Source organism: Myotis myotis, unplaced genomic scaffold, assembly GCF_014108235.1.
Source record: "Myotis myotis isolate mMyoMyo1 unplaced genomic scaffold, mMyoMyo1.p scaffold_m19_p_7, whole genome shotgun sequence".
In the NCBI taxonomy this organism is placed as follows: Eukaryota; Metazoa; Chordata; class Mammalia; order Chiroptera; family Vespertilionidae; genus Myotis; species Myotis myotis.
In genome coordinates, this window is record NW_023416379.1 from 46,940,161 (window position 1) to 46,966,687 (window position 26,527).

Here is a 26,527-nt window from a genome sequence, read left to right on the forward strand (position 1 = left end):
ACGAAAATAATTTTATGGTTGGGTCACAACATGAGGAGCTGTATTTAAAGGGCCAGAAGGTTGAGAACCACTGCACTAGATGATTTCAGACTTCCTGAGTTTCTGTGTCCATTTGACAAATGGCTCCAAAAGGCAACACATATTTTGGGCTTATCTTTTTAGCTTTCTGAATGGAGATAATATAGGAAGTGAATTCGCTTTCAATAGGCACTGAAATGCATATTTTAATGAGTTCCGAAATTTGGAGAAGTGGCAAGGGAATGTCACTGGGTGCAGGTAACCTGCCAAGGCCAAGGAGGCAGACATCATGGAGGGCAGATGAGTGACACTCTGTAGCTGTGTGTCTAGATACTGGCATTTTTAATTTAAATAAGATAGAAACATCATTAAAAAAGATCTGTGTATGGTAACAGCAGCAATAATCAAAGAGATTGCAGAAGGAAAAGGTCACTCATCAAAAGGTCTCTGCCAGACATGGAGACTTCCCACAGGCAGCATCCTGGGTTTTCTCCACCATCATTTAGAAGTTTCTAGGGATGGGGTTCCAATTATTTCCCTGAGAAGATAATTCAACAACTTAGTACATGATTTCCTATTCTTTGCCCACAGAGCTTTGAAGAGTTGTCAGTGATAAAGTCATCCCACTCAAAGCAATTTCTCATGCACCAGGTAAAATTTTCTAAAACTTAATATTTAATATTGCTCCTAATTTAACAGACTAATTCCAGCTGGCATTGCTTTGCTTTGTAACAAATTTCTTACATCCCAATGTTTCTGCATCTTTCATGTGGATGCTACAGGAAACAGCACTGGAAAAACATTAGACAAATACCCATGTCTCCATAGTCCCTTTTTACAGCACAGTGCTGCCCATATAATTATTTTTCTCTTTCCTCATAAATCAGTTCTCCCTATACTATAATCGATCTTCCAGCCCATCTCTTAACACTCTCCGGTTTACCTTTATCTTTCTACCAAACAGTATCACTTACTGTGTGAGAAGTTTACCAGCCACAACTAGGCTCTCTGCCTTTAAGAAAATCTCTCATGAATCAAATCGGCAGTGGGAAGTGGCCACCTTCATCTATTACTGATTAAATTCTGGTTTTCTGTCTACTGCTATGTCACATGTACACAGGTATCAAGATGCTTTCCACGCTCAAATTTCCCAAGTACTGTGTATTAATAGAAGACTTTGTGCACATACATTTAGTTTGCATTTTCTGGGATTATCTTGATCTTATTTCTAGCCAATATTTCTAACTTCTCACAGATTTTATATTTTTCACACTCTATCATTTTTAAATAGTTTCAGAGTCATTCATACTTGGGTTTACCTTTTCTCCAGATCAAAGGTAAATACGAATTACAATGAACTATTTTGCCCCCAGCTTCAAAACAATCTCACCTGGACATAGTATTATTTATAAACTAGAGGCCCGGTGCACAGATTCATGCACTGGTGGGGTCCCTGGACCTGGCCTGTGGGGATCGGGCCGAAACCGGCAGTCTGACATTCCCCGAGGGGTCCCAGAGTGCAAGAGGGCACTCTGCAAAGTTGCTGTCGCTCGGCATCTCCTGTGTTGAGCGTCTGTCCCCTGGTGGTCAGTGAAGATCATAGCTACCGCCGGTCAGCCAGTCGGCCGGTCACTTAGGCTTCTATATATATAGATTTAAATCCAGTGCTTCTCACACTTAAAATGTGCAAGAATTACCTGGGGTTTCTGCTTAAAATGTAGGTTCTAATTCAATAGGTGAAGGTGGCGGGGATCGGGAGTCTGCATTTCTAACTGTCTCCAGTTGATGTGTATGCTCTGGGACACGGACCACCCTTTGAACAGGAAAGTTTTAGATAGTTTTCCTCCCATTCATGAATTAGCAAATTGCTGCTTTATTAGACTAAATTAAGTATGTTGTTTCCAATTTAAGAAGGTTTAAATCAATAAAGTCTTAGTAGGATGCTTTAGTAAAGATTCAGGATACTTATAGCTTATTACTATGGGTAACACAGCATATTTCCTACATAGTAAGATGTGGGTAAGATCTTACTATGGTTAAGACAATATTTTGAGACCTTGGTTCTATAAGGTCTATAACTCAACAACTGATTCTGATAGCACAAGGCAAGTGGTATGATCACTCCATGCAGTTTTGCTTTTACAATCATAGATAAATATAATAGTGTTATTGTACTGTTTTTACTTTCTTGAAAGTGTAAAAGAGAAAAAACACTGAAACCATGGATAACTCTAATTTTTCCAAATAATGAAAGCACTGTCAAAAAATTTAAAACAATGGGCTACGTCAAAATCACTTCTCCACTGTGAACCCCACCTAGCACTCCCTATTGCTTGCCATGCTGCACTACTAGCACAGGCAAGGTGGCGGAGGGAATGCTGGAGCCCATTTAAGGGGTTTAGAGTCTACTGTAAGCAGAAGGCTGATTCATCATTGGGGCATCATAGAATCCAAAGACACAGTTCACTTTGTAGTGTATTTTGATGGTTATGTTCTCAGGGAAGGTTGAAATTCTATTCTACCTTACTTATTCTGGTATGATGACATCCCCATCACCCTAAACTCTAGCATATTTTAACTGGGAGGGAAATGGAGCATTCAGTGAAAGTCTTATCTCCCACTTTTTGGTGACAAGCCAGCAAGAGTGGGAAAGAAATAAAGGATTCAGTCTGGGAGGACACAATACAGAGTACTTAGGAAAGATGACCATTAGGCAAGATGTTTCCTTAACCATCTGAAACACAGGGGACTGTCATCTCCAAGGACCACAGGGCATCACCCAAGCACCCTGCCTGACCCAATCTAGTTGGTCTTATCCTAGTGGAGAACTGTTGCTTCCTAAAGAAGCATCTGCTACAGCTTATTTGTACATCAACTCATCTCATCCTCAGATCTTCAATGAGAACAGTGGCTGGTACATAGTAGGCTATAAATACTTGTCGCATACATTGAAAATTCCTAGGATATTCTTAGGCTATTTATCATATTTCTCTTGAACAAATAATATCAATTCTTATATATTTTTATTTATCTAGCATAGGCTTCAGTTTCCTAATTTATTATCTCATCTTTGTAGCTTCCCTATATAAAGCCCTCATAAGCTCTCGACTCCACATGGCGGCATGCAGTGTACATACAATTCTTGTTTTACTCCCTCAGGTAGTTGGTTCTGCCACCTCTCCTTGAGATCCTTGGCAATGCAATAACCACTGTAGTCTTTTAAGCCCTCAAATACATAATAAAATACTTGGGCAAGAAGAAACTTTAGAGTACATTTGGTTCAAGCACCTCAAGACAGGGCTTTTGATCCATGGTTGGGAATCCATGGATATGGAGGGCCGACTATATGCATTGTTCAATGCCATTTTATGTAAGGGACATGAGCATTTGTAGATTTTGGTATCTTTGGGGGTACCTGGAACCAATCTCCCATGGGTACTAAGGGGAAACTGTAAGTAAGTTATGGGACATCAAAAGTTATATGTGGATTTTCAACTGCATGGGAGGTCAGCGCCCCTAAACTTCACAATGTACAAGTGTCAACTGTATCTATAAATGCCCTTTACCACAGCAGTTCTCATCAGATGAGTGATCAAATCTTTTTAAGCAACACTAACAAAAGATATAGTGCTCACAACATTGTCTGAAAGCAATGACTATTTCACAGAACTTCTCAGCCAGAGCTGAATAAGCAAAGACCGGTATTTTTGCCCACAGCCTTATTCTGCTTCTCAGCCAGGGGTAGCTATAATTGTTTTCCTGCTTAAAACTTGGTTGCAGATAGTTTTGCTGTAGGGGCACACTGAGCCCTCCCTGTGGCAGGAGCACACATGTCTATATCCTTGCCAGTCCTGTCATGCCACTGAGACAAACCAGGGCACCAGTCTCCCCTCAGTGCCCATAAGGCAGCATGCATTCCACAATTTCAGAAAGGGATAAAGGAAGGGCACAAGAGCAAACCAACAGAGACCTGGCATTCCTGAACCTCCACCAAAGTGCCAGGCATGTCAAAGAACTCTTGGGCAGCAAGGAGTGGGAAGCCACAGAAGTGCGCTTCAATAGCATGAGGGACAATGCCTAGACAGGATTTTTTTGTTTCTAAAGGGTGGCAAGCATACTGTCCATCTTCTAATATACGCTCTCCAAGGGAAGTTGCATTGACTACTTTATAGATTATTTTTATAATGCCTTAAATTCTAATAAGCAGAAGCATAAAACTTTAGCAATATACCATTTTATTATCACATCTTCTTCAGATGATAAATGTGAAAAGTTCCCCAAGGGCCAGTGAGCAGGGGTTAAACTACATAGAAGCTCATCTCTTTAAGGTGAGTCATGCAAGGTCCAGGCAGTGACATATTAAACCAGAATCATGACTGCCATAGAGAGAAAAAAATCATGTTAATAAATAAATGCACCAAAACTTAGAGTCATATTCTCCTCTTTGTGACCAAATGAAAATTTTCTGTTCAAAAAGATAACATTCTCAAAAAGACAACATACCTATAAAATCCAAAAGCACCAGAAACTAGGGACTCAGGACCAGAGCATTTTCCTCCACCAGAACAATGGAAACGTTACTATGGAGGAATATTAAAAATTATATCAGTGCTCACTTGAGTGCTATAATTAAAATCGTGTCAACATTCTGCTTGTAAAACAGATTTTTGAAGGGAGGTTGCACATTAACCATTATAGCTGACTACAGACTTATGTCAGACACCTAGGCTGTTTTTCCTCTAAGAAATACATTTCAGTAGAATCAAATCTGATGAGGCCCCGGGTTCATGTTCTATCAGAAAAAACGACCTGACAGATTTTTAAAAGAATGTTCAGCTTAGCAGATATGATAATAACATATGTTCTTTCATTGTTCATTTAAAACTTTATAAAGTTGGAAGACAGACACATGTTCTTATTTTTATCTTCAGAATAAAATGTGTGCCTGATAATACTCTGGTTTCTCTTCAGATTATATAAATCCTTCGTGTTTTACTACAGATGTCCATGAAGAGGAGCAGTTATGAGGTTTTTTAAAGAGATCTAAAAACAAAACAAAACTTGATGTATACAACTTATTCTCAAATGGCTCAGAAAAAAGTTCCCTCCCCTTCACTCTCTCTGCTACTATATATATATATATATATATATATATATATATATATATAGTATATATGTATACTATATATATATATATCTCAATACTATATCCTGTATATATGCTCCTACTATATATATGTATATGTATGTATATATATATACACATATATATATATATTCTATCTATCTATCTATCTATAAATAAATATCTAGAGATAGAGGACATATGATAAAGCAAATGAGGTAATTTGAAAATTATATGGGTTTCTCTGTCCTCTTTTTTATTACTGCAACTTTTTGTTTGAAATTATTTTTAATTAAGAATTGAAAGAACAAAATATTTGCCTAATAATCATCTTTATTCATATTTTTTAAATGCATACTGCAGAGCACTGAAAGCAAGAGCCCTTGCAGCCAAGGGTGTCTCTTTCCCATAGACAGGGACAAACATATAGGACTGGAGGAATCACAGTAACCACCCTGAGGCCTGCTACATTTAAATTCCGGGTATTTAGGAGGACAAATAAAAAGTGACTATGAATCTTTTATTTTAGTTTTTTCATTCACTTATTTCTCAATTTTTTAATGAGTGTCTATTATGTATCAGGAACTTACTTGATGAGAAAGAATATTCTTAATAAGAATACATATTCTTACTTGCCATTCAATTCAGTTCATAAAACTCAAGGCTTACTCTTGACCTCGGTGGTCTTAATGTATTCCTGTAAAATATACTTATGGAATATGGAATTGGGGAAAGAAAAATCCTGCAAATTTGGAAGTTTCAGCCTAGTGTAGGCAGATTTTCAGATACATGCTAAACCCATCTTTCTATGTTACCAATTCCCTCATAGGTCTTTTAAATATTGCTGGTACATTTATAAATGTTATGGTTTTTTAAAAAGCTGTTTAATTTGTAAACATGCCCTGGAGCATCCTGAGAGCATCTCGCTCTTGACTATTTCTTTATGAACTAATTCAATAATAATGAACCAATAGCAGGTTCGCCACACACATACTCCCTCCTGAAATTAAACTTTCAGTGACCAAAAGGACCTCACGGGCTCAAGCAGCTGCCTAAGGCCACAGACACAGAGAAAGTCGAACTCTTCACACAAGGGGGCGGTGATTAATTTGGATGTCCAGGAAGTATCTAAGCTGCATTGAAGGTTTGATGTTGGCAGCCTCCAAATAAAAAAGAAAAGAATCCTCAAAGGCCACTTTAAACATTAATTTATAGCTTCGGAGTGCAGAGCTTGGAGTGGGGAGCCTGCTAACTGAAGCACGTGGCTAAACATTGTCAGGGGCCAGACTCTGCTACCAAGGGATGGAGCTGGTGGGCTGGGGGTGGGGAGCAGGGTTTATATCCGCAGTAAGTTGCAGAGAATACACATAAACATGATGCCAACCTTCGTCACTATGTGAATTTCAGCCTGACTATGATGTTTAAACAAACAGAATATTTCACACTGCCTTCTCTAACTTAATTTCATCATCATGTAAATAACTGGGAAACAATGAGTCCTTTATTCGCACTTTGCAACACTTTTGATTATAATACACAAGTAATATTTTTGTCAAAGAAGATACACTGTTCAGCGCCATTATTCATCAGTTTTGGGGTGGGGGGGTGGCCTAAAGAGCAGATCTATAATAGTGATGTAAGGAAAAGATGGAGATGTGGACAGATGGGCCCAGGGCAGGGAAGCCAGTGGCTTGACAATCTCGGAAGACTCATGAGGCAAGAGGAGGCTGCAATGGATGAAGGAAGGAGTAGGCAGTAGCCATTCCAACGGCTCTATTGAGAGAAGGATTGTGTTTCAGCTCCAGTGCCTGGCACCCAGGAGGAAATCCACAAGTGTTTGCTGAATTTCAGATAAATGGGAATTAGGAGATTGCAATCTGGAGAAATCACAGATCTGAGACATCTTTATAAGCTTAGAAGGAACAATGTGTATGAAGAGCAAAGGGAATTTTGAAAGGGCAGATGGGAGGATTGAAAAGGAAACAGAAACTGGACCCATTGACCAGCTCCAGCCCTGGGAGCAGAAAGGCTAGCACATGCCAGGAGGCGAAGTGTGGGACCTTCTGAGGGGGGCATCACTGCTGAGGGATACAACCTCGGTGAGAGCATCAGGTGAGAGCACCGAGGTGGGTGTGAGGTGGAGGATTTGAGAGGATGTAAGAAAGTCCTTCATTCTGGACATTAGTTTTCCACAGTTAGATATAAAGGGTAGAACAGATTGGGGAAAGGCAGGAACCTAGACTAAAAAACAATTTGAAATAATAGTTATCTTTCCTTTAAGAAAAAGCAGTCCTTGCTTGAGTACCATTAATTTGCAAGCATACTAAATCTATAAAATAAAATCACTCATTGTCACATATAAGACATGTTAATATTAAAATGAAAATTCACACTACTTTCTAAATACCCCAGAAACAATACTGATCGAGTTGCCTGACACATTTCTCTCCTAATTACTTTTTACTCCCAATACTTAAACAAAACAAGACATAACTAATCAATAATTTTAGCAAGTATTCCTGAGGGCTATTTTATCCATGCTGTTCATGAAGTAGACAAAAATAAACATTCTTGGTCTGGTGTGGTGAAGAATCGGGTGAGAGTATCCTATCTAATACTAGACAAACATGGTAATTAACCATACTTCCACTATGCTTCCCATTGGCTAATCAGGGTGATATGCAAATCAACTGCCAACCAAGATGGCAGCCGGCAGCCAGGCAGCTGAAGCAAACATGAAGCTTGGTTGCTCCAGTGATGGAGGAAGCCAAGGTTCCCGGCCTGCCACAGCTGGGATCTGAGCTGCACTCTAAGAAACAATGTTGCAATTTCAGCCATCAGAGCTGGAGCGAGCAGGACCGCAACAGTGTTTCAATTATAGAACCCAAACAAACCCCAGATACCTGCTTTCAGCAGCCGAGGTTTCAGAGCTGAAGCCGGGCCTCAGAGCTAAAACTGGCTCTCAGCTCCAGTGACAGCTATAGAAGGTAAATAAATACCAGAATAAAAAAAAGAAAAAAAGGAGAGGTTGGGAGCTTCAGTTGCAGGCTTGGCCCGCCTGAAAACAGCCCTCAGCCCCTCATCCAGACTGGTCAGGCACCCCAGTGGGGACACCCACCCTAAAGGGGGTGTGGGCAGCCTGAAAACAGCCATCAGCCCCTCATCCAGGCTGGCTAGGCACCCCAGTGGGGACCACCACCCTGAAGGGGGTGTGGGCAGCCTGAAAACAGCCATCAGCCCCTCATCCAGGCTGGCCAGGCACCCCAGTGGGGACCCCCACCCTGAAGGGGGTTCGGGCAGCCTGAAAACAGCCATCAGCCCCTCATCCAGGCTGGCCAGGCACCCCAGTGGGGACCACCACCCTAAAGGGGGTGCAGGCAGCCTGAAAACAGCCATCAGCCCCTCACCCAGGCTGGTCAGGCACCCAAGCGGGACCCCCACCCTGATCCGGGACACCATTCAGGGCAAACCAGCCGGTCCCCACCCGTGCACCAGGCCTCTATCCCAGATAGTAAAAGGGTAATATGCAAACTGACCCTAACAGCAGAAAGACTGGTAATGACTGGTCACTATGACACACACTGACCACCAGGGGGCAGTTGCTCAATGAAGGAGCTGTCCTCTGGTGGTCAGTGAGCTCCCACATGGAGGCGCTCTGCTCAGCCACAAGCCAGGCTGATGGCTGCCAGTACAGCAGTGGTGGTGGGAGCCTCTCCTGCCTCCTCAGCAGCGCTAAGGATGTCCAACTGCAGGTTAGGTCTGCTCCCCGCTGGCAAGTGGACATCCCCCGAGGGTTGCCAGGCTGCCAGAGGGATGTCTGATTACCAGCTTAGGCCCAATCCCCTAGGGAGCAGGTCTCAGCCAGCAGATGGTCATCCCCCAAGGGGTCCCAGACTGTGAGAGGGCACAGGCCAGGCTGAGGGACCTCCCCCCCTGAGTGCACAAATTTTTGTGCACCGGGCCTCTATTATATATTTATATATACACACAATTCTATTCTCATTTCTTTCTTTTCCTTTTTTAATTTTTATTATTTATATATTTATTCTTATTGAATTTATTGGGTGACATTGGTTAATAAAATTATATAGGTTTCATGTATACAATTCTACAATACATCATCTGCATATTGTATTGTGTGTTTGCCACCTAAAGTCAAATCTCCTTCCATCACCATTTATTTTTAAGTACACATTTTAAACATCACTGTGGCTTATAAAACAGCACTGGTGCTGGATAAAAACAGTGACTGGATTCAACGACTTAATTCATTTCTGGAGCCTCTTCAGGTGAGACTAAACGATTGCTTCCTGCCTCTCTTAACCATTCAAAAACAAGTAGCATTTTTTTAAAGTAAAAAAGGGTTGGGGGTAAGAGATCAACCGAAGGACTTTTATGCATGCATATAAGCATAACCAATGGACATAAGACACTGGGGGGTAGGGGAGGCCAGCGGGTTGTCAAGGGTGGGGGGGGAAAAAAAAGGACACATATGTAATACCCTTTGTAATACTTTAAGCAATAAAAAAAAATGATAACCTAAAAAAATAAATAAATAAAAATAATGTGGAAACAGAAAACTTGATGTAAAATTATAATCATTATGATGCTGCCACTTTGACATCTATAGACTTAATTGCTTTATAATTGACTGTGAGACAAAATGGCCAAGGTAGATAGAAATATGCTGCTGAATGTTCATTGAGGGAAAAGAGAATGAAGACAACACATATGAGAAAGCAGAACAATGAGCCTAGCTCTCAGGTGCCTCATCTGTGAGACCACCCTGCACAGCTTGGAGACAGAAATAAAGGTTTTCCTTCATTTTTTCTTTTCCTCTATTTTTCTTTTTTTTAAGGGTATGCATAAAGGAGGATTGTAATGAGCTGCCTATTGTAAACACTAGCATTGTTAGGTGCCTTCATCTTATTTACCCTGTGCTTCAAATAGCAACAAGATTAGGTGTTGGATTTATACAAATTGAAATCTGCAACTTTTAATAACCTTCATACTTCACAGACACATATGTGTGTCCCTGCCTCAACCTCCGCCCATACTGCCCAAGAAGGAGGGAAAAGGAGTTCTGCTGCACCTGGAACCAGAAATGCAAAAAATCAGTTGTGAGGAGAATGGGGCCTTCGCTTCCATGTGTGCCCACTTGGAACTGACTACGCTTGCTGTTAGTGTGAGAAACTGCAGAACCACAGTGTGAGCTGCTGCATGAGCAAACTGGCCAAAGCACCCTGGCGTTTCTGCTTCCCCACTGCACAATCGGAATGGAAACATTTGCTCTATTGGAAGGCAGTGATAAGGATGGATTTTTAAAGTTTCCATTTTTAAGTGAAAATGAAAGAAAAATGCTCTTCTAGATGTGTTGTGCCTTTGAGCTCCATTTGAAAAAAAAAAAGCGAAAAGAAAAAAAAAAAGGCAGAGAAAGCTGCTGTGAAGGTCACCGAGTGAAAGAACTTCCTCGGGGCACAGAATAAATTAAATCCCAAGGAAAAAATAAAATGTGATTTCCGGAGTGTGAGGCACAAACTCCAAATGACAATGATTGACAGCCAAACTATATCCGTGCAATATCCAAGACTGCACGTTCTCATTTACCTCAGTGTAGCCAGCAAGCGCCCATTAAACATCCGTCTGATGCCCAAATTAACCTTCTTGGCAAACTGAAAGAGGCACAAACTATCATAATCAACCTTTCATTATCACAGCAGCCTCTAGTTAAAGGGTCAGAATAATTGTGCCTTCAGAGCCTTGATTGTTTTCAATCAACAGACGGCTGGAGTGACAGCTCGGTGATGGAGGGGTCTGATGAAACCGCACCAGGCCTAATCAGAGCCGATGAAAGGAAGGCATGATTGGTGCAAATGAACAGTCGTGCCTCTCCTTTTCATTTACAATCTGAAATTACTCTTAAATGTGTGGGGGTTTTTCCCTCCCTTATGAGCACCACTGAAAGAATGTTTGACTTATTATGAGTTCTGACAGAGCCGAGTTATAAAACACAGGTAGGGTTATCAGCTGAGGCTTTAAGTGGGTATTCAGCATAATTCTAACAAATTCACTCTTGAAAAGCACAAAATGACTAAAAAGCTTCCAATGACCTAACCTCTCAGTGCTGTTTGATTAACAGACCCATTTATTCCGCTGGCATTCTAAATGACGAGAAGATAAAGCCCAGGGCAGACACACAGTATCTGTAACTGTTTTCTCTCAACCCTGCTGCTCCCTTTATTTCAGCACTAGTTCCCCTGCCCCACGTCCTCACTGTTCTCAAAGAACTCCACATTAACAGCTCGAATGAACTCATCCATCAGAGGGCTTGTATCAAAAGGGGTTGTTGTGGGTGAAGACCATGAAGCCATACGGGGAACCACAAGGGTAAGAAAGGGGCTGGAACCCACCAACTCTAATGCTGATATATCAGAAAGAATATTTGGGAAAAGAAATAAAAAACCTGTAATAGGACAGGCTAAATGTATCATAAAGAGTTTTGGAGAAATTGGAAACAATACCAAGCTGCATTCATACAGCAGCTATTGTCCACAAACTACAGACATGAACATCCTTATAAAATTTAGTGATGAATGGGATATACACTTGGGGTTGCAAAAATAAACTTCTGTTTTCTCCTTTAATCCTGAGATCAACCAGCCAATCATGAGTATGGTTGGTTAGTATCGCAAAACAAAGGAAATTCTGTCAGCTGCAAAGATTAATAAGCACATGTATGTGTGTGTATCTGCAAGTGTGGGTATGGTGTAAACCCCACCTGCATGTGTGCAAGACATAAGGCACGGGGTGGCTGTTGGCTCAGAGTTTAGGGTAGTTTTAACTTCTCTACTCGAAATGCTTACATAAAACTTTAGCCATTTTATTTGCTGGACTGTATGTTGGAATGATGAGATAGAGATGCATAATTAACAAAGTAAAAAAAATAGCTATTTTTTTCTATACAAAATTTATTACTTCATTGCTGAACCAATGTACCCAGAATGTTCAAAATGCCCATAGTTTAAACTACATTTAAATACACTTCAAGTAGGATATGCTAACTCTGTCACATGACATTCTGCAGGATCACAAAGTTTCATTTTGATTGTTTTTTAGGAGACAATTCTCAAAGAAAGATGTCTGGCAAATGCTTCAAACACAAGTATTTTCCAAACCCACCCCTGCCTTCTGCCACTTTCTCAAGTGTCCATGATCCTCAGCCGGCACTTGCCTTCCTGCGTGCGCACAGGCACCTCCGGTAAGCTCTACCAATGACACAGGTGCCATCACCTCTTGGTATCGGCTTTTCAAGGCACAGCCTGCTTCTTTCCAGAAGGCAGTTTATGTACTGGTCACATAGGACTGGCTTCAGGATACTGGCAGCACATGGGATTTAAAACAGGATTTCCTAGCTGGTTCACAGAGCATGGGGAGGAAGAACAGGCCAACCTAGGTAAGTGCCTATTCTAACCCCTAGAATCCAGGAGGTGTGGAATTAACCATTCTAAAGCACTACACGGACCTCTACATGGCCTGAATCTTATATGCGATGAGAAGAGCAAGATTCTTCAGAGGACCTGGCAAGCCTGATAAGTCACCTCTTAGTGTGCTTTATTATTTACCCTTTATATTGAACTTCAAAGAGTGAGTATATATACAGAGTGTCCCCCCAAAATGTATACACACTTTAACAGCTGATAGCTCAATTTTGAAAATGAAATGTATTTTAATAAACACTGTCTTTATAAGTATTCAAAAATGTGTGTATACTTTTTTGGGGGACACCCTATATTTATTCTCAACAGTGGGCAGAATAAGATATGGGTTATAGTCCTCAGCAGGTTCAATGCCATTCTCATAGCCAACAAGAGAGATGCCTAAATATTTGCCTCTTAACTAAGCACAGTCTTTTCTGAGGGAGAGTTTCAGTCTTACTTTCAGCTATGAGTAATTTCTTATTGTGATTGGCTGGCTTATAGTCAATTTAGTATAATTAATGCTAAATTACATTGTAATTCACATAGAATTACAAATTAAAAGCTATATTAAAAGCAAACGAATTAATTAAAATTAATTATATTTTGCTCACTTGTTTTAAAGTGTTAAGAAGATAGGTCCTCCTAAAACATTTAAACTTTAGCGCACCGTCCATCACTCCTTCAATTACTGATTTCCTTGTGAGGCCAGAGGAGGTAACGTGAGCATTTCTCTTCAACAAGAGCACACACTAAGTAGATCTGTGCAAGTGGGTGGAGGTGGAAGAGGGTACAGGGGGAATAAATGGTGTTGGAAGAAGAAGAAAAAAAGATGTGTGCATTTAGCCTCCAGCTGGCAGGGCTCTTTTTAGCTTCTGTTCTTGTAGCATAAGATCTGGGCCATTTATGGAAACTGACTTATAACACTTCTTATAGACAGGGGAATAATGTAAAAAATCTATGATATCTATCCCTACAACCCATTGAGGATTTTTTCCCGAAGATATTTTTCTCCCTGGGTATGTTGCCTACCAACTGAAATCTGTTTTCATTCCTCCAATGTGCCACTCCAAATAGTGAGGAGGTGTCAGACTAAAGAGTAGAACCTCACCACCGAGAACACATTGCTCTGTATTGTGGGCACAAAAGAAACCCATGAAATACCTTTATTTATGAATGCTGCCCCTGTTTACTATCTTAGAATGGCCACCGTTCTCTTCCAGGTGTGTCAAGTCGAGATGTTCTTTATTTTTGCTTGTAGCAGAAGTTCTGGAGACAGGGTTGGGCGAAGCAGGGTGTAAGGGCGTCAGTATTCAACAATAAATGTCAAGGCTTCTCCACATGTCTCTTTGGAATATGAATAATTCCAGAGACTCTAGACCACTCCACAGCTAAGTTTAAATCCCTTCCTTAGAATGCCCAGAACAAGAAATTACTGTGGTCTGCCACGGCCAACTCGCATGAACACATGGTCACTGGGCACTCATCTGGCCTCATAGGGATTCCCATAGAAATAATCTGGTGATGCAGGATATGGGCCACAGGCTCATTTCTATTGGAAAGAGACTAACAATTTCAATAAATTAATATATTTTTCTCCTGAGGATAAAAAAAAGGGGTTTGTACAAGTTCAGTGAACAAAAGCAACCTCATAGGGTGATCACATCACAAATTCCTAACTGGGCAGGTCATGGTGGGTAACCACATCCAGGCCTATAAAAGGTTTATGCTCACCTTAAGCAAGTCCTGCCCGTTGTTTTTGTGCACCCAGGTTAACACACCTTTGAAATGCCTCTTTTTCAGGCGCCTCAGAGGTGTAACCACCCTCAAGGGAGACCATAAGCTTGTTAACTATCCTGTGCCTTGCTTTCTCCCACCTCCATGTAATCTTCCGTATGTTCCCTCCTTAATCCAATTGTACAAAAGAAACTGAAAAACTGTCATTCTCTGGAGCATTTCAGATCTTGCTTCTTGGCATTGTCATCAGTTTGGCTCACATAAACTCTTACAAAAATTCTCTAGAGGTTTGGACATTTCTTATGTCAACATTCCCTGTCTCATAAGCCCCAAACTAGGCCATCACATGACTACTGATTTCTGCTGCATAACTTTCTAAATTTTCAATATACCGGGTGTAAAATGAATATATAATGATTAATCATTTCCATCCATCCCATCCAATCTCTAACAACATCTGCAGACTTTCCCACACGGTCTACACAGCACAGCAAAAAATAATGGCACTACAGGTTCTCTTTCACACTGATTTAAATCTCTTGATCGAATTTTAAAGTGATCCTCCTTATGGGCCTTTCTTTCTGCTTTATACTTCATCATCTTGTGCCTTAAAGGAATGAAGAGCTATTCTCTGCCTTGGTCAGAATTCTCTATCCATTCTTCCTCAACAAAACAGCTAAAATGCCAATTTTCTTGGCTCTGATAAAGAAGACCCACAGCACACTTTCTTGTACTCCGTTTATTGGAATAATTTCTGCAATTTCCCACAAAGCTGCACAACAGGTGAAAACAGAACTAGGTAATTTATTAAGAAATGTATACTGTTGATTCACTCACTCTAGATTCGTGTAACCTCTGACTTATGACAAGATGTATCTGGTACTTTGAGGTTCTGCTTTCTTAGAGACTTGGTGTATTTCAAAAGAATACAGTGAGACCTACATTAAAACTTACACTGTGAAGTGAGTTAATCCCTTAACCTCTGTGAGCTTCAGTTTCCTCGCTTGTTAACATTTGGATAACACTTAACTTATCAACCTTAAAGGCTGATGAGAGACTCAAATGAAATTATGTGAAAAAGTGCTTTAAAAATATAATACTAAGATTGTAAAGAATTATTACTGTTATTATTTTTTTTAATGGGGAGGATATTTTCTTTTTAGTCCTCACCCAAAGATATGTTTTTATTGGTTTTAAAGAGAGGGGAAGGGGTGGAAATGGGGGGGGGGGGAGAGAGAGAGAGAGAGAGAGAGCGAGAGAGAGAGATACATTAGTTGGTTATGCCTCCCATACACACCCTGACCGGGGATCAAACCCTAAACCTAGGTATGTGCCCTGATGGGAATCGAACCCGTAACCTTTTGGTGTACAGGATGATGTTCCAATCAACTAAGCCACCCTCCCAGGGCATTTCTGTTATTATTATTGATTAACTTCTTTGCCTAGCCTTGGGGTTTCTACCTCATGTATAGCGCATAGTTGGGATTTCTTTTTAAATCCCTGATAATCCAGGTAGCAGCAATATTACTGCAGGCCACCAATGCATAAGTAATATTCTCCAGTCATCTTTTTCCTTCTCACAACAGCAATAACAACATATCAGTCTGGAAACAACATGAATCACAATGAAAATTAGAAGCAGGGAACATAAATACGTCATATCTCATAAATCACCTTGTTATGCTGTTGTGCTCATTTAAAAAAAAAAAAAAAAGAAGAAGAAGAAAAACACTATTAAGTTATGGGAATGGCAGCCCATGAGTACAAGTGAGGTCTTCTGTAATTTCGGATAATCGCTGTCCCTCACAGCTACTTGACAACATACAGCTCTGGCACCGAGGAGAGCTGAGGATTAGCTGGAGCACAGTCCCTCGGAAATGAATGTGTCATGTGTCTCACACAGGCACACAGCCCAGGCAAACAACTGCAAGGCCACTGTCAAGCTCCTTGGGGATGAGTCCTCACAGAGGAATCAGCTGCACAAAAATGAGAATGGATGACTAAATATACACTCAAGCGCCAAGCCCTGAAATGGCAGCGTTGCTCAGTGTCCAGCTGGGGGCCCTCCGAGGATAACACGTCCTCCAGCACAGCACTCTTTGGGATGTGAAGAAGCCCCTGTTTATTCTCTCCATTAGTGACTAGTACAAAGGAAGCGGAGATGTCCTCATCACATTTGCAGAAAATATTGTATGTAGCTGGGAGGAGCTACCAGAACTTCCAGGAAGAAAATCGAGAAATGGCACATGATTAATTAGTTTAAGGAATAATAAATTTTTAAAAAAGGAGACATCATGAAGATGCTAAGAAAGTGCCTATCTGAAAAACAAACAAACAAAACAACAACAACAATGGCATGCACATATGACATTGAATTGAGGACGAGCAGGAATTTGATGAAAGATGACAATTTTGTTTGGGGATACATGTTCTCAGGCCATAGCATTTTATTCCATGTCTAGTAACCAAGGTCCAAGTGTTTAAAATGAGAACACTACTGGGAAGTTTTTTATTAAATGATCACCCACAGTCTGATTTCTTTGAGGCTTGAGCTGCACCACATGGACTGACAATGGTTTGCAAAGCTGTTTAAGGCACATACAATGAACAAGAGTTAACAATGAATAAAGTAGTGGCCGGTGTTGAAATGTCCAAACAAAAGCATTTTATTTTCCGATGTATCAGTACTGTCTCAACATGCCCAAAGTTAGCACTGAAATCATTAAACTGTTTGGCACAGGTCAGTCCCCACTGGCGAGGAATCGGGCCTGCTGAGAAAGAGTAGCAATGGAAAGCTCCACATCAGACTCCAAAATCTGTGAAAGCAGGACCATGTCAGTCCTTTCCATGACGGCCTGCCCAGAACCAGTCACGTAGCAGTGACTGGGCAGAGTGGGTACTCAATAACCGTCTGACATGAGTGAAAGAATGAATGAAGCTCATGTCACAAAGCACAATTAGAATTAGCCACATGACAAAGACACAGAGGCAGGCAGAGGAGGCCATTCATTACTCTTTTAATCTGTGGGCACAACACCCAAGAACAGGAATGGTCAAGCCCTTCCTAATTTCTGTTACTGTCACAGGATTAATTTGATTTACCTCTGTACCCATCACTCCCAGGTATTTTTGAGTTTCTATCATGAATTCAGAAGCTGTGGACCAAAGTGGAAACAGCCTCCAAATTAGAAGAGATAAATTTGATTTTTAAATTTGTTACCTCAGTTTCCCCATTTGTACCATAGGAGAGCAAAGCATTGATAAATGCAGAAGCATTCTCAAAACTGTGACGTGATATTCAAATATAAAGTATTATATTTAATATGATGGTATTGTTGGACATATAGTACTGTTTGAAGTCCTGACTTCTCTCTTGCCAGAGGTATATTTGGGTCAATTTATCATCTAAGAATAAAATATAAAAACTGAGTACAATACTAGTGTCCTCTACTTTCCATCTGTTATGAAATAGTAGCTTTTTGTTTAGGTTCACCTTCTGGAACTTCTTTTGAGAACCGTGATTAAAACAAGCTGTGATATGAGTCATCTTGTGGTATAGATAAAATCCCAGGAAGGACTCATAAAAAAACACTACTTTTGTGATTGTTGACTTCTCTACACAACATATGACTTACATCTCTGCAGATACGCAATAAATGTGTTATTAACAGTATGACTTATGGACGCAAATTTCCAACAAAAATACAAGAAAAGATGCAGTTTTAAAAGGCCAAAATCATTTTGTATACCAATGTTCCTAGAATAAATCCAACCTTTTGTAGGAATAATGGGCTGTCTTATTAGCCATTCAATATATTTTAATGTGAAAACTCTACATTATTGTCTTTATTTATTATTTATAGAGTGCAAGGGTAAAACATGGCAGCATTCAATGCAAATACAATAGGCACAGCCTCTGCCTCTGGGGATGCAGACTCAAAGACCAATGTACACAGGATCAGCCCCAATCCCAAACCAGGTGACTTGGTCCTCTTGCCTTGCCATACTAAAATGGGATATGACTAAGATAAAGCGACTCTCCCTGCTAAGGTCTGATCATGTTTGTTGTCAGTGATGTGACCACTGAAATGTTTGGTCCATTAAATCCAGGCAAAGTTAGGCTCAAAATACAAGGAGGTACCCTCAATGCAAGATTACAAAGGAAGAAAAACATTGATACATGGTTCTGATAAATAATAAGTCCTTTTCAGAGTAAAAAAAACAGTTAATAAATTCATAATTAAAGGAAACTACAACTTCTCTACATTCAGAGAGGAAACCAAATCTCTCTAAGCCAATAATTAAACATCTTTATAAAGCTTTTTATCCAGGATCTGGCTTCTAATACTGTGCATAGCACATAATAGACACTCATGAAATACTCATTTTTATTTCCACACAATATCTTTATCCATTTAAAAAGATGGTTCTTGTTTTTGCTACTTCAGAGAAAAAAATAATCCAGGGAGCTGAACCAATGATTTGAAATCATAAGGATCCCTCCCAGATGGGGTGAGGCCCGAGAGAGGGAAATGGAGTTAGCAAACCTGTACCGTGCCTTCTACTGCAGTATGGTTTGGGCCATTTGGTAGCGGCTCAAAAAGTCCTGATGGATAGAGCCACACCTTTGTCCGGTGCTAGCAAACACAAGCACTCACATTGTATTCAGGCTTTTCTATAAACTGTCCTCCCAAGGAAAGCAACCTCCCCCTCATCCTGCTGAGAGGATCTGAGGTAGGAACAGCTGAGACCCCACTTTCCTCAGAAGAAAACCGAGATTAGCCAGGGCTTCCTATGCAAATGGAAACAGAGCCGATGTGCGGGAGTGGTAGGGGATCGTTTCACTATTCCACTCCAAACTTTATAGCAGGATCCTGGCTCAACAGTCTGAAGCTATATGTTGAATCTATATGAAGAAATGTAACAGGGTCCTACTGAAACAAAGCCCTAAGTTAGGTCTAAACCCCAAAGCAAATAAAAATGGTGGAGACTCGCCAGGTCATGAATGTGGCATAGGTCAGTCCCCACTGGGGACTTTCTACCCTTTCTTGAGCCCCATAATCAATTGCATCTTCCATCTGGAACCTGAGAAATTGCTGGCCTTGAAACTGTAAAACCAAATTGTTGAGCTGAACTGAACTGAATTTTTATACAGAATTTTTTTGAGGGGACTTCTGTGTCCTTATACACCATATACCTGTGAATAGGGTGCAGTATCTACATTATCTGTGAATACAAAGTGAAGTTAACTAACAGGACAAATAGTTGCAGGTGATGGAAGGGAGGAAAAAAACTGTCTATGGGGGATGAAGAAACCTTCTGTGAGAGAAGAGACTTAAGATAAAATTTGAAAAGGTCAGATGGAAATAAAAGAACAGATATAAGACATAATCTTGAGGGATTTCACAGGTTTCCAGATCCACAGAATGGCTATTATGGCCTGCAGCACATTTTATCAGGAAAGGGACTGAATAAGGGACAGCAGAAAAAAATGAAGAAGAGTTTGTTCAGTGAGGATAAATTGAAGGTCCTTATGACACGTCTTCAGAGACAGACTGCTTGTAGTCTAGTGAATGAAATTTAGACCTTTCACCAAAATAAAGGGAATGTCCCAGATCATATTGTCAGTAGATTGTGGAAGAGCCACATGTATAAACGTGTGTGTGTGTGGGAGGGGGGAAAGGGGGTGGGGGGGTGTTTACCGGGCTCTCCCATAAGTTACCAGTTGCACACATTAATCAAAGTGCACTACCCTCCATCCACTTTTATATTACCTGTCTGACTTTGTGCCAATTTCTTTTCTCCTCCCCAACACCGTTAGCCTCACAGTTCTTCTTTAAGACATGGGATGGGGATTTGTCAAAGTCAATGAGCACTTTATTACAGTGAGAACACTCCGTAATGAACAATTCAGCAATTTAATGAGATTCTGTAGATCTGTCTCCAGCCTGTCCATCAAGTTTCACTTCTATAAAGCACCCTGACACTAATCCTCTGGCATACCCAATCTTCACCCTGGGCTGAATATTAGATTCTTCCATGGTATATTGCATTACTAGTATAACCTCAGCAAAAAATGATGAACTTAACTATACTTGAGGCAATATAGCTGGTCTGATTTGATTTTTCTCTATTGGGTTGAGTATGAGGGAATTACTTATATACTAAGATAAAGCAAAAACAGTTTCTTATTGCCTGCTGAATGCCTAAATGGACCATATTTATGTGAGTTTTTTAATTCTTTCTTGAGGACCAGGTATAAAAAAAATGTTGCCTGCAGCCAAAAGCCGTTTTTAAAATTTGACATTATAATATTAGTAACCTTTAGAGAGGCAATTGTGGTAACTCATAAGTGGACAGGATGGAATTTTTGGACACTCAGACTAGACTTGTGCACACTGCCATGTCTATCTCTGGCAGTGCCGTCGACCACGCCACCACAAGAGGCAGAAGCCACAAGGATGGTTGGCTCAGATCTCAATTCAGTTAGAAATAATTAAATGCAGAATTCATTCCAAGTCTTTCTTTTTCCCTTTGGGAAAGGAAAGAAAAAATTGTATCAATTTCCCACTTTGAATTGCCCCCAAAATTCTGATGATTTGTGTTACCAGGGAGAACAACAGATAATTAAAATTTATACCTGAAAGGGCGAGTAATCGCGGGGCCTGACCACAATGCTGGCGGCCTCGGGCACCGACTCCCCAGCCCACGGTGGGAGCCCGGCGCAGGCTGCCACGCGCCTGCCGCCCCCGGACTGGACCCACGCAGCAGCAGCAGTGGCGGTGGGGCGGGGCGCGTGCCCTCGCTAGAGGAGATGGAGGAGGAGGAGGCGATCGCCAGCGCCCCCGGGAACGAGACGGAGGACGTGGACTTCCTGTCTGGGCTGGAACTGGTCGATCTGCTGGACCCCCAGCAACCGGACTGGCCCCTGGAGCCTGGGCTCAGCTCGCCCTTGGGGGGGCGAGGACTGCGCCCTTCATCTTGCCCTGGGTCCTCCATTTTTGGGGCGGCCACCATGTGCTCAGGAGAGTGCCTTCTTCCCGGAAGCCCAGGCCCCTGCTGGCCACGCCCAGGATTTCTTTAAACTAACCAATGACAATCAAGGGACGTGCATGCCAGAGAGATGGTGTAACAAGACCCGACTCGTGCCTGGCCAATCGGCGGGGGGGACTCCCTCCCCTGCCCTTACTATAAAACCCACAATCCCATCAGGCCTCTCTCTCTCTCTCTCTCTCTCTCTCTCTCTCTCTCTCTCTCAGCCACTGGAGCTTACCGTTGCATCGGTGAGTGTGGCAGGGGAGCCAAACCTAGGTTTGAAATGAATGACTCTGCTTTTGCATCGGACTCGCTGGCTCCCTGTGGGGGTTCTTGGGAATCTTGAAATCTGGGCACAACAATACCTAAAGCTCATCTTCCCCAAACACTTTTGACCTCTGCCTGAACAAACATTATGAGAAATACCTAAGAAGCAGAAAAAAAATCTAGAGCTTATTCCTGTGTCCTGATATTTTGTTTTTCAAGGCAGTGTGGAACACTGCATAAATGAGGGCAGGTGTCAGCAGACTTGGACTTGAAGGCTTACTCTGCTCTGTAACCCTGAGCAAGGCACCAAAGCCTCATTTTGCTCCTCTGTTAGATGGGGTGATAACAGCCATCCTTCAGGCCTGTTGTGATGATAAGTCAAAAGTTTGAAAAGAACCCAGGTCTGGAAGGCCCTCAGTACACCACAGCTCTTATTACCATCACTGATGGAAGCAACAATGAAGAAAGAAGCTGCTGATTAAAGTAATGCAAAGGAAGAAGTAAGGAGAAAGACATCAGAAAAAGTATTAATCTGCAGAGTCAGATACTGGATTTATTAACAGCCACCTCTCCCTCTGCTTTGGCTATTGGCTCTCTGAGTGCTATTTGGTAACTCACTGCCTTATCAGCTAATGGAAGACTTCATATTTTCCCCAGAATAGTCTGTATATAAGTATTTCTCACATGATCAGGACATTTTGAAGGTATGCTGCCCTACAAGTAACAAGATGGCTAGCCCGTGTTTCAGAGAGTGAGACAGACAGTCTTTAGATGCAGGGGGAAGATGGGCTCTGACTGTTTCCCAGACACCAAGCGGATTGTTCAAGGATAGCCACTGGGGATGAGCAGAGAAGGATTTAAATTGAATAATCAACTTGAAAACACAACACATCCTCCTGTCCCCGAGACAAAGGATATTCAAAAAGAATGCCATGTCAGGCGAAAAGGCAGGGCTCAGGAAACTAGCAATGAATGAAGCCTGAACTGAGGAGGGAGATTTTTCCACTACAGTGCAAGAAGAGCTTCATTTCACTAAAGGTCTCAGTTGCTCTCTGATGCAACAAAGAAATGTCTCTGAATTGTTTATAGGCAAGCCCAGGCTTATTCTGATTCCACTGGTCTTGAAACTGCATAAGTACCACTTGACAATCCATTCTTCTCTTATGCAATTTAAGACAATATTTTTTATCAGGAGAAAAAACACATAAGCCTTTGATTTGGGGATTTGGGAAGTCACAGGGAGGTCCCGAGGATTCTCCCCTGCGAACCCCCGAGTGAACTGAGCTGGCTAAGGCCTCCAAGCTCCACGGGCTGGTTCTTCAGTTCCTCGTCCACCAAGGAGCGTGACTTCTAAGCCTTCGAGTCCAGTGAGGACCAAACCAAACAAAATATTTCTTATTGTCCCTCAATCCTTTAACTTTTTGTTGTTGTTGTTAATCCTCACCCAAGGATATTTTTTTCCATTGATTTTTAGAGTTGAAGGGAGGAGGGAAACGGTGAGGGAGAGAAGGAGAAGGAGAGGTAGAGAGAGAGGAAGAGAGAGAAAGAGAGAGGAACATCAAAGTGAGAGAGACACATTGATTGGTAGCTCCCACATGAGCCACGAGTGGGGCCAGGGATCAAACCTGCAACCCAGGCACATGCCCTTGACCAGGAATCGAACCCACGACCTTTAGGTCCGTGGGCCAATGCTCTCACCATTGAGCACACCGGCCAGGACAATCCTTTAACTTTTAATCATTTCGTGCCCTCTCCACACCCAGAGAGCCCCACGCAGAGCACCCTTACCTGCCAGATCTGCTCTTCACTCAGGGAGGTCAGGCGGTCGCTCTTCAGGACCTCCTGAAGCAGACAATAAGGGAGCGTTAGAACGTCTTCCGGGCGGCTCTTCAGGAGTTCAGAGAGATGCTTCACTAAGAAATCGATCACTGCCTTCTCCAACAAAGTGAGGTTAAAGAGGTCAGCAAGTCTGTACAGATCCAAGTAATTAAAGATATTTAATTCCTGGGTGCCAAAAAAAAGGGGGGAAAATATCTTAGAAATCAATCCAAGAAAGAGCAGGCAAGAAATTCAGATTGAGGTCTGCATGATAGGAGTGGGACAAATGGGACTGCACTCCACTGAGAATTTAAAAAAACACACACAAAAAAACAAGCACCCCAAACCTCAATTATAAGGCTCTGAGCAGAGAACTGCTATTTTAGAATTCATCTTTTCTCCTCAATTTGCCCCTCTTAAAATCTATATATTTAAAGACATCTTAACAAAGGGATTGAAAGGGGTTTCTGGTTTCACTAAGATACTTTCCAACGTTTTAGAAACATTTACCAATGAAGACAATTTTCCTACCTTTACCATATTTTACAGCTCTCAGGTGATAAATCTTTCCACTAAAGATGAGGGCAGGTAAAATGGGAGTTGTGAGTAGGACACAAACTATGTGAAAATAGACAAACTCTTCTCTTTTTCCAAAACTTCAAATTACATCTTCGAGTAAAAATAATCCGCCCTGACTTAATGAAATTAAAACACAGATATTTACATGTAAGGTCTCATGAAATTAAGAACTCTCACAGAAAAGATTCCCACTATAAATAATCCTATATTGAATCCTCCTAAGACTGATGATTTATAATAGTTCTTTGTTTTTTTTTATTAGCCTCAGACAACCAGTGGTAATCATTCCCTCCTTTTCAAAGAGTTTCTGTAGCAATGGTTCATTTTGGGGGGATTTTACTTGTCCCTATAAGTTCTCAAATTCATAACCAGGCCTCTCAGATCATGCTCCAGAGAGGCCTGGCTCCGTGGGAAGCTTTGTCTTGTAACTGCAGGAATCAGAGTGGGCACACAGGCTTGTTGATAGAAAACTTACCCATTACAAGGCAAACTGTGTCCTAGTTTGCCCTAATTTTTAACTTGTGATTATTAACATGTGATCAATATTTTCCAATAAGTTAAGAAATGCAGACTATTAATACACTAGAGGCCCAGTGCACAAAAATTTGTGCACTCGGGAGGGTCCCTCAGCCCGGCTTGTGCCCTCTCTCAGTCTGGGACCCCTCGGGGAATGACCACCTGCTTGCTGGCTTAGGCCCACTCCCCGGGGAATTGGGCCTAAGCTGGCAGTCAGACATCCCTCTGGCAGCCCAGGAGCCCTCGGGGGATGTCCACTTGCCAGCGGGGAGCAGGCCTAGCTGCAGTTGGACATCCTTAGTGCTGCTAAGGAGGCGGGAGAGGCTCCCACCACCACCGCTGTACTGGCAGCCATCAGCCTGGCTTGTGGCTGAGCAGAGCTCCCCCTGTGGGAGCACACTGACCACCAGGGGGCAATTCCTGCATTGAGCGTCTGCTCCCTGGTGGTCAGTGTGTGTCATAGTGACCAGTGATTCCTAGTCTCTCTGCTGTTAGGGTCAATTTGCACATTACCCTTTTATTATATAGGATAGAGGCCTGGTGCATGGGTGGGGGCCGGCTGGTTTGCCCCGAAGGGTGTCCCGGATCAGGGTGGGGGTCCCACTTGGGTGCCTGGCCAGCCTGCGTGAGGGGCTGAGGGCCGTTTTCAGGCTGGCCACACCTTCTTCAGGGTGGAGGGTCCTGCTGAGGTCCCTGGACAGTCCGGGTGAGGGGCTGATGGCTGTTTGCAGGCTGGCCACAGCCTCTTCAGGGTAGGGGTCCCTGCTGGGGTGCCTTGCCAGCCTGGGTGAGGGGCTGATGGCTGTTTGCAGGCTGGCCAAGCCCCCCAGCAGGGACCCTCACCCCATGAGGGTGTGGCCATCCTGAGTGAGGGGCTGATGGCTGTTTGCAGGCTGGCCACAGCCTCCAGCCACCTAAGCTCCCAGTAGAGGCTGGCTGGAAGCAGGTATCTGGGACTTATTTAGCTCCTATAATTGAAACTTTGTTGCCTTTGCGGAGGCCACAGCGGGCCAGAGCAGGTGGGAAGCTTGGGTTCCTCCATCACCAGGGCAACCAAGCCTCCTGCTTGCTCCAGCTCCATGGCTGCCAGCTGCCATCTTGGTTGGGTTAATTTGCATATAGTCACTCTGATTGGCTGGTGGGCGTGGCTTGGGTGTAGTGAAGGTATGGTCAATTATCATCTTTGTCTTTTATTAGTGTAGATCAGATAGCTATTTTACTACACTGACCTATTTAGTAATTTTCAACATACTTTTCCACTTTTCCAGTTGTCTAAAAGTATTAAGAACTCTTTCTAAAATATTTTATTCTATTTTAAAGTATTTGTTTCTTTAATATTTGAAGGAATATGTTCTAAATCTGTGCTGCCCAACATGGTAGCCACTGGCCACATGTGGCTACTGAGCATTTAAAATGTGGCTACTCTGATTTGAGATGTGCTGTGTTAAACATAAACCAAATGCAGGAAGAAAAATAGAATGTAAAATATCTCATTAATAATCTTTATATTGGTTATATGTTGAAATAATATTATTCTGGATATAGTGAGTTAAAGATGTCATCATAATTAATTTCACCTGTTTCTTTTTACATTTTTTAACTCAGCTGCTAGAAAATTTAAAATTACGTATGTGGCTCCCATCACTCTTCTATTAGACAATGCTACTCTAAATGATAAAATGCATAATAAAGATATTGTAAAAACAACTCTCCAAGTAAAAGCTGCATCATCACCATGGCTACCTAATTTTTTTTTTTTTTTACTTTAGATTCTGTATCTTTTGGTGGGAGATGACACTATAATTATATTCCTAATAGGAGTCAAGCTTGATGTCAGGAATCAGCCATAAGAGACCAGTGCTTAATAGCTGTTTGCCAACACAACTGAAAAGGAATAAATGCTTCTTTACAATAAAGGTTACCTCAGATGGCCACCAAAATCGACTGCATCTCAAAT

The 26,527-nt window shown here is 41.9% G+C and overlaps 1 protein-coding gene across 8 annotated transcripts in view; it reads right to left on the reverse strand.

The window, feature by feature from the left end:
* The window catches only part of KLHL32 (kelch like family member 32), a 217,679-nt gene that overhangs the window by 36,104 nt on the left and 155,048 nt on the right, over positions 1 to 26,527 (reverse strand). For 7 of the 8 annotated variants that reach the window (XM_036317421.1, XM_036317420.1, XM_036317419.1 and 4 more), the window contains one exon: positions 23,446 to 23,661. In XM_036317421.1, the coding sequence (XP_036173314.1) occupies positions 23,446 to 23,661 (216 nt within the window). The remainder of the gene's footprint in view (positions 1 to 23,445; positions 23,662 to 26,527) is intronic. The other variant, XM_036317423.1, reaches the window with a different exon arrangement.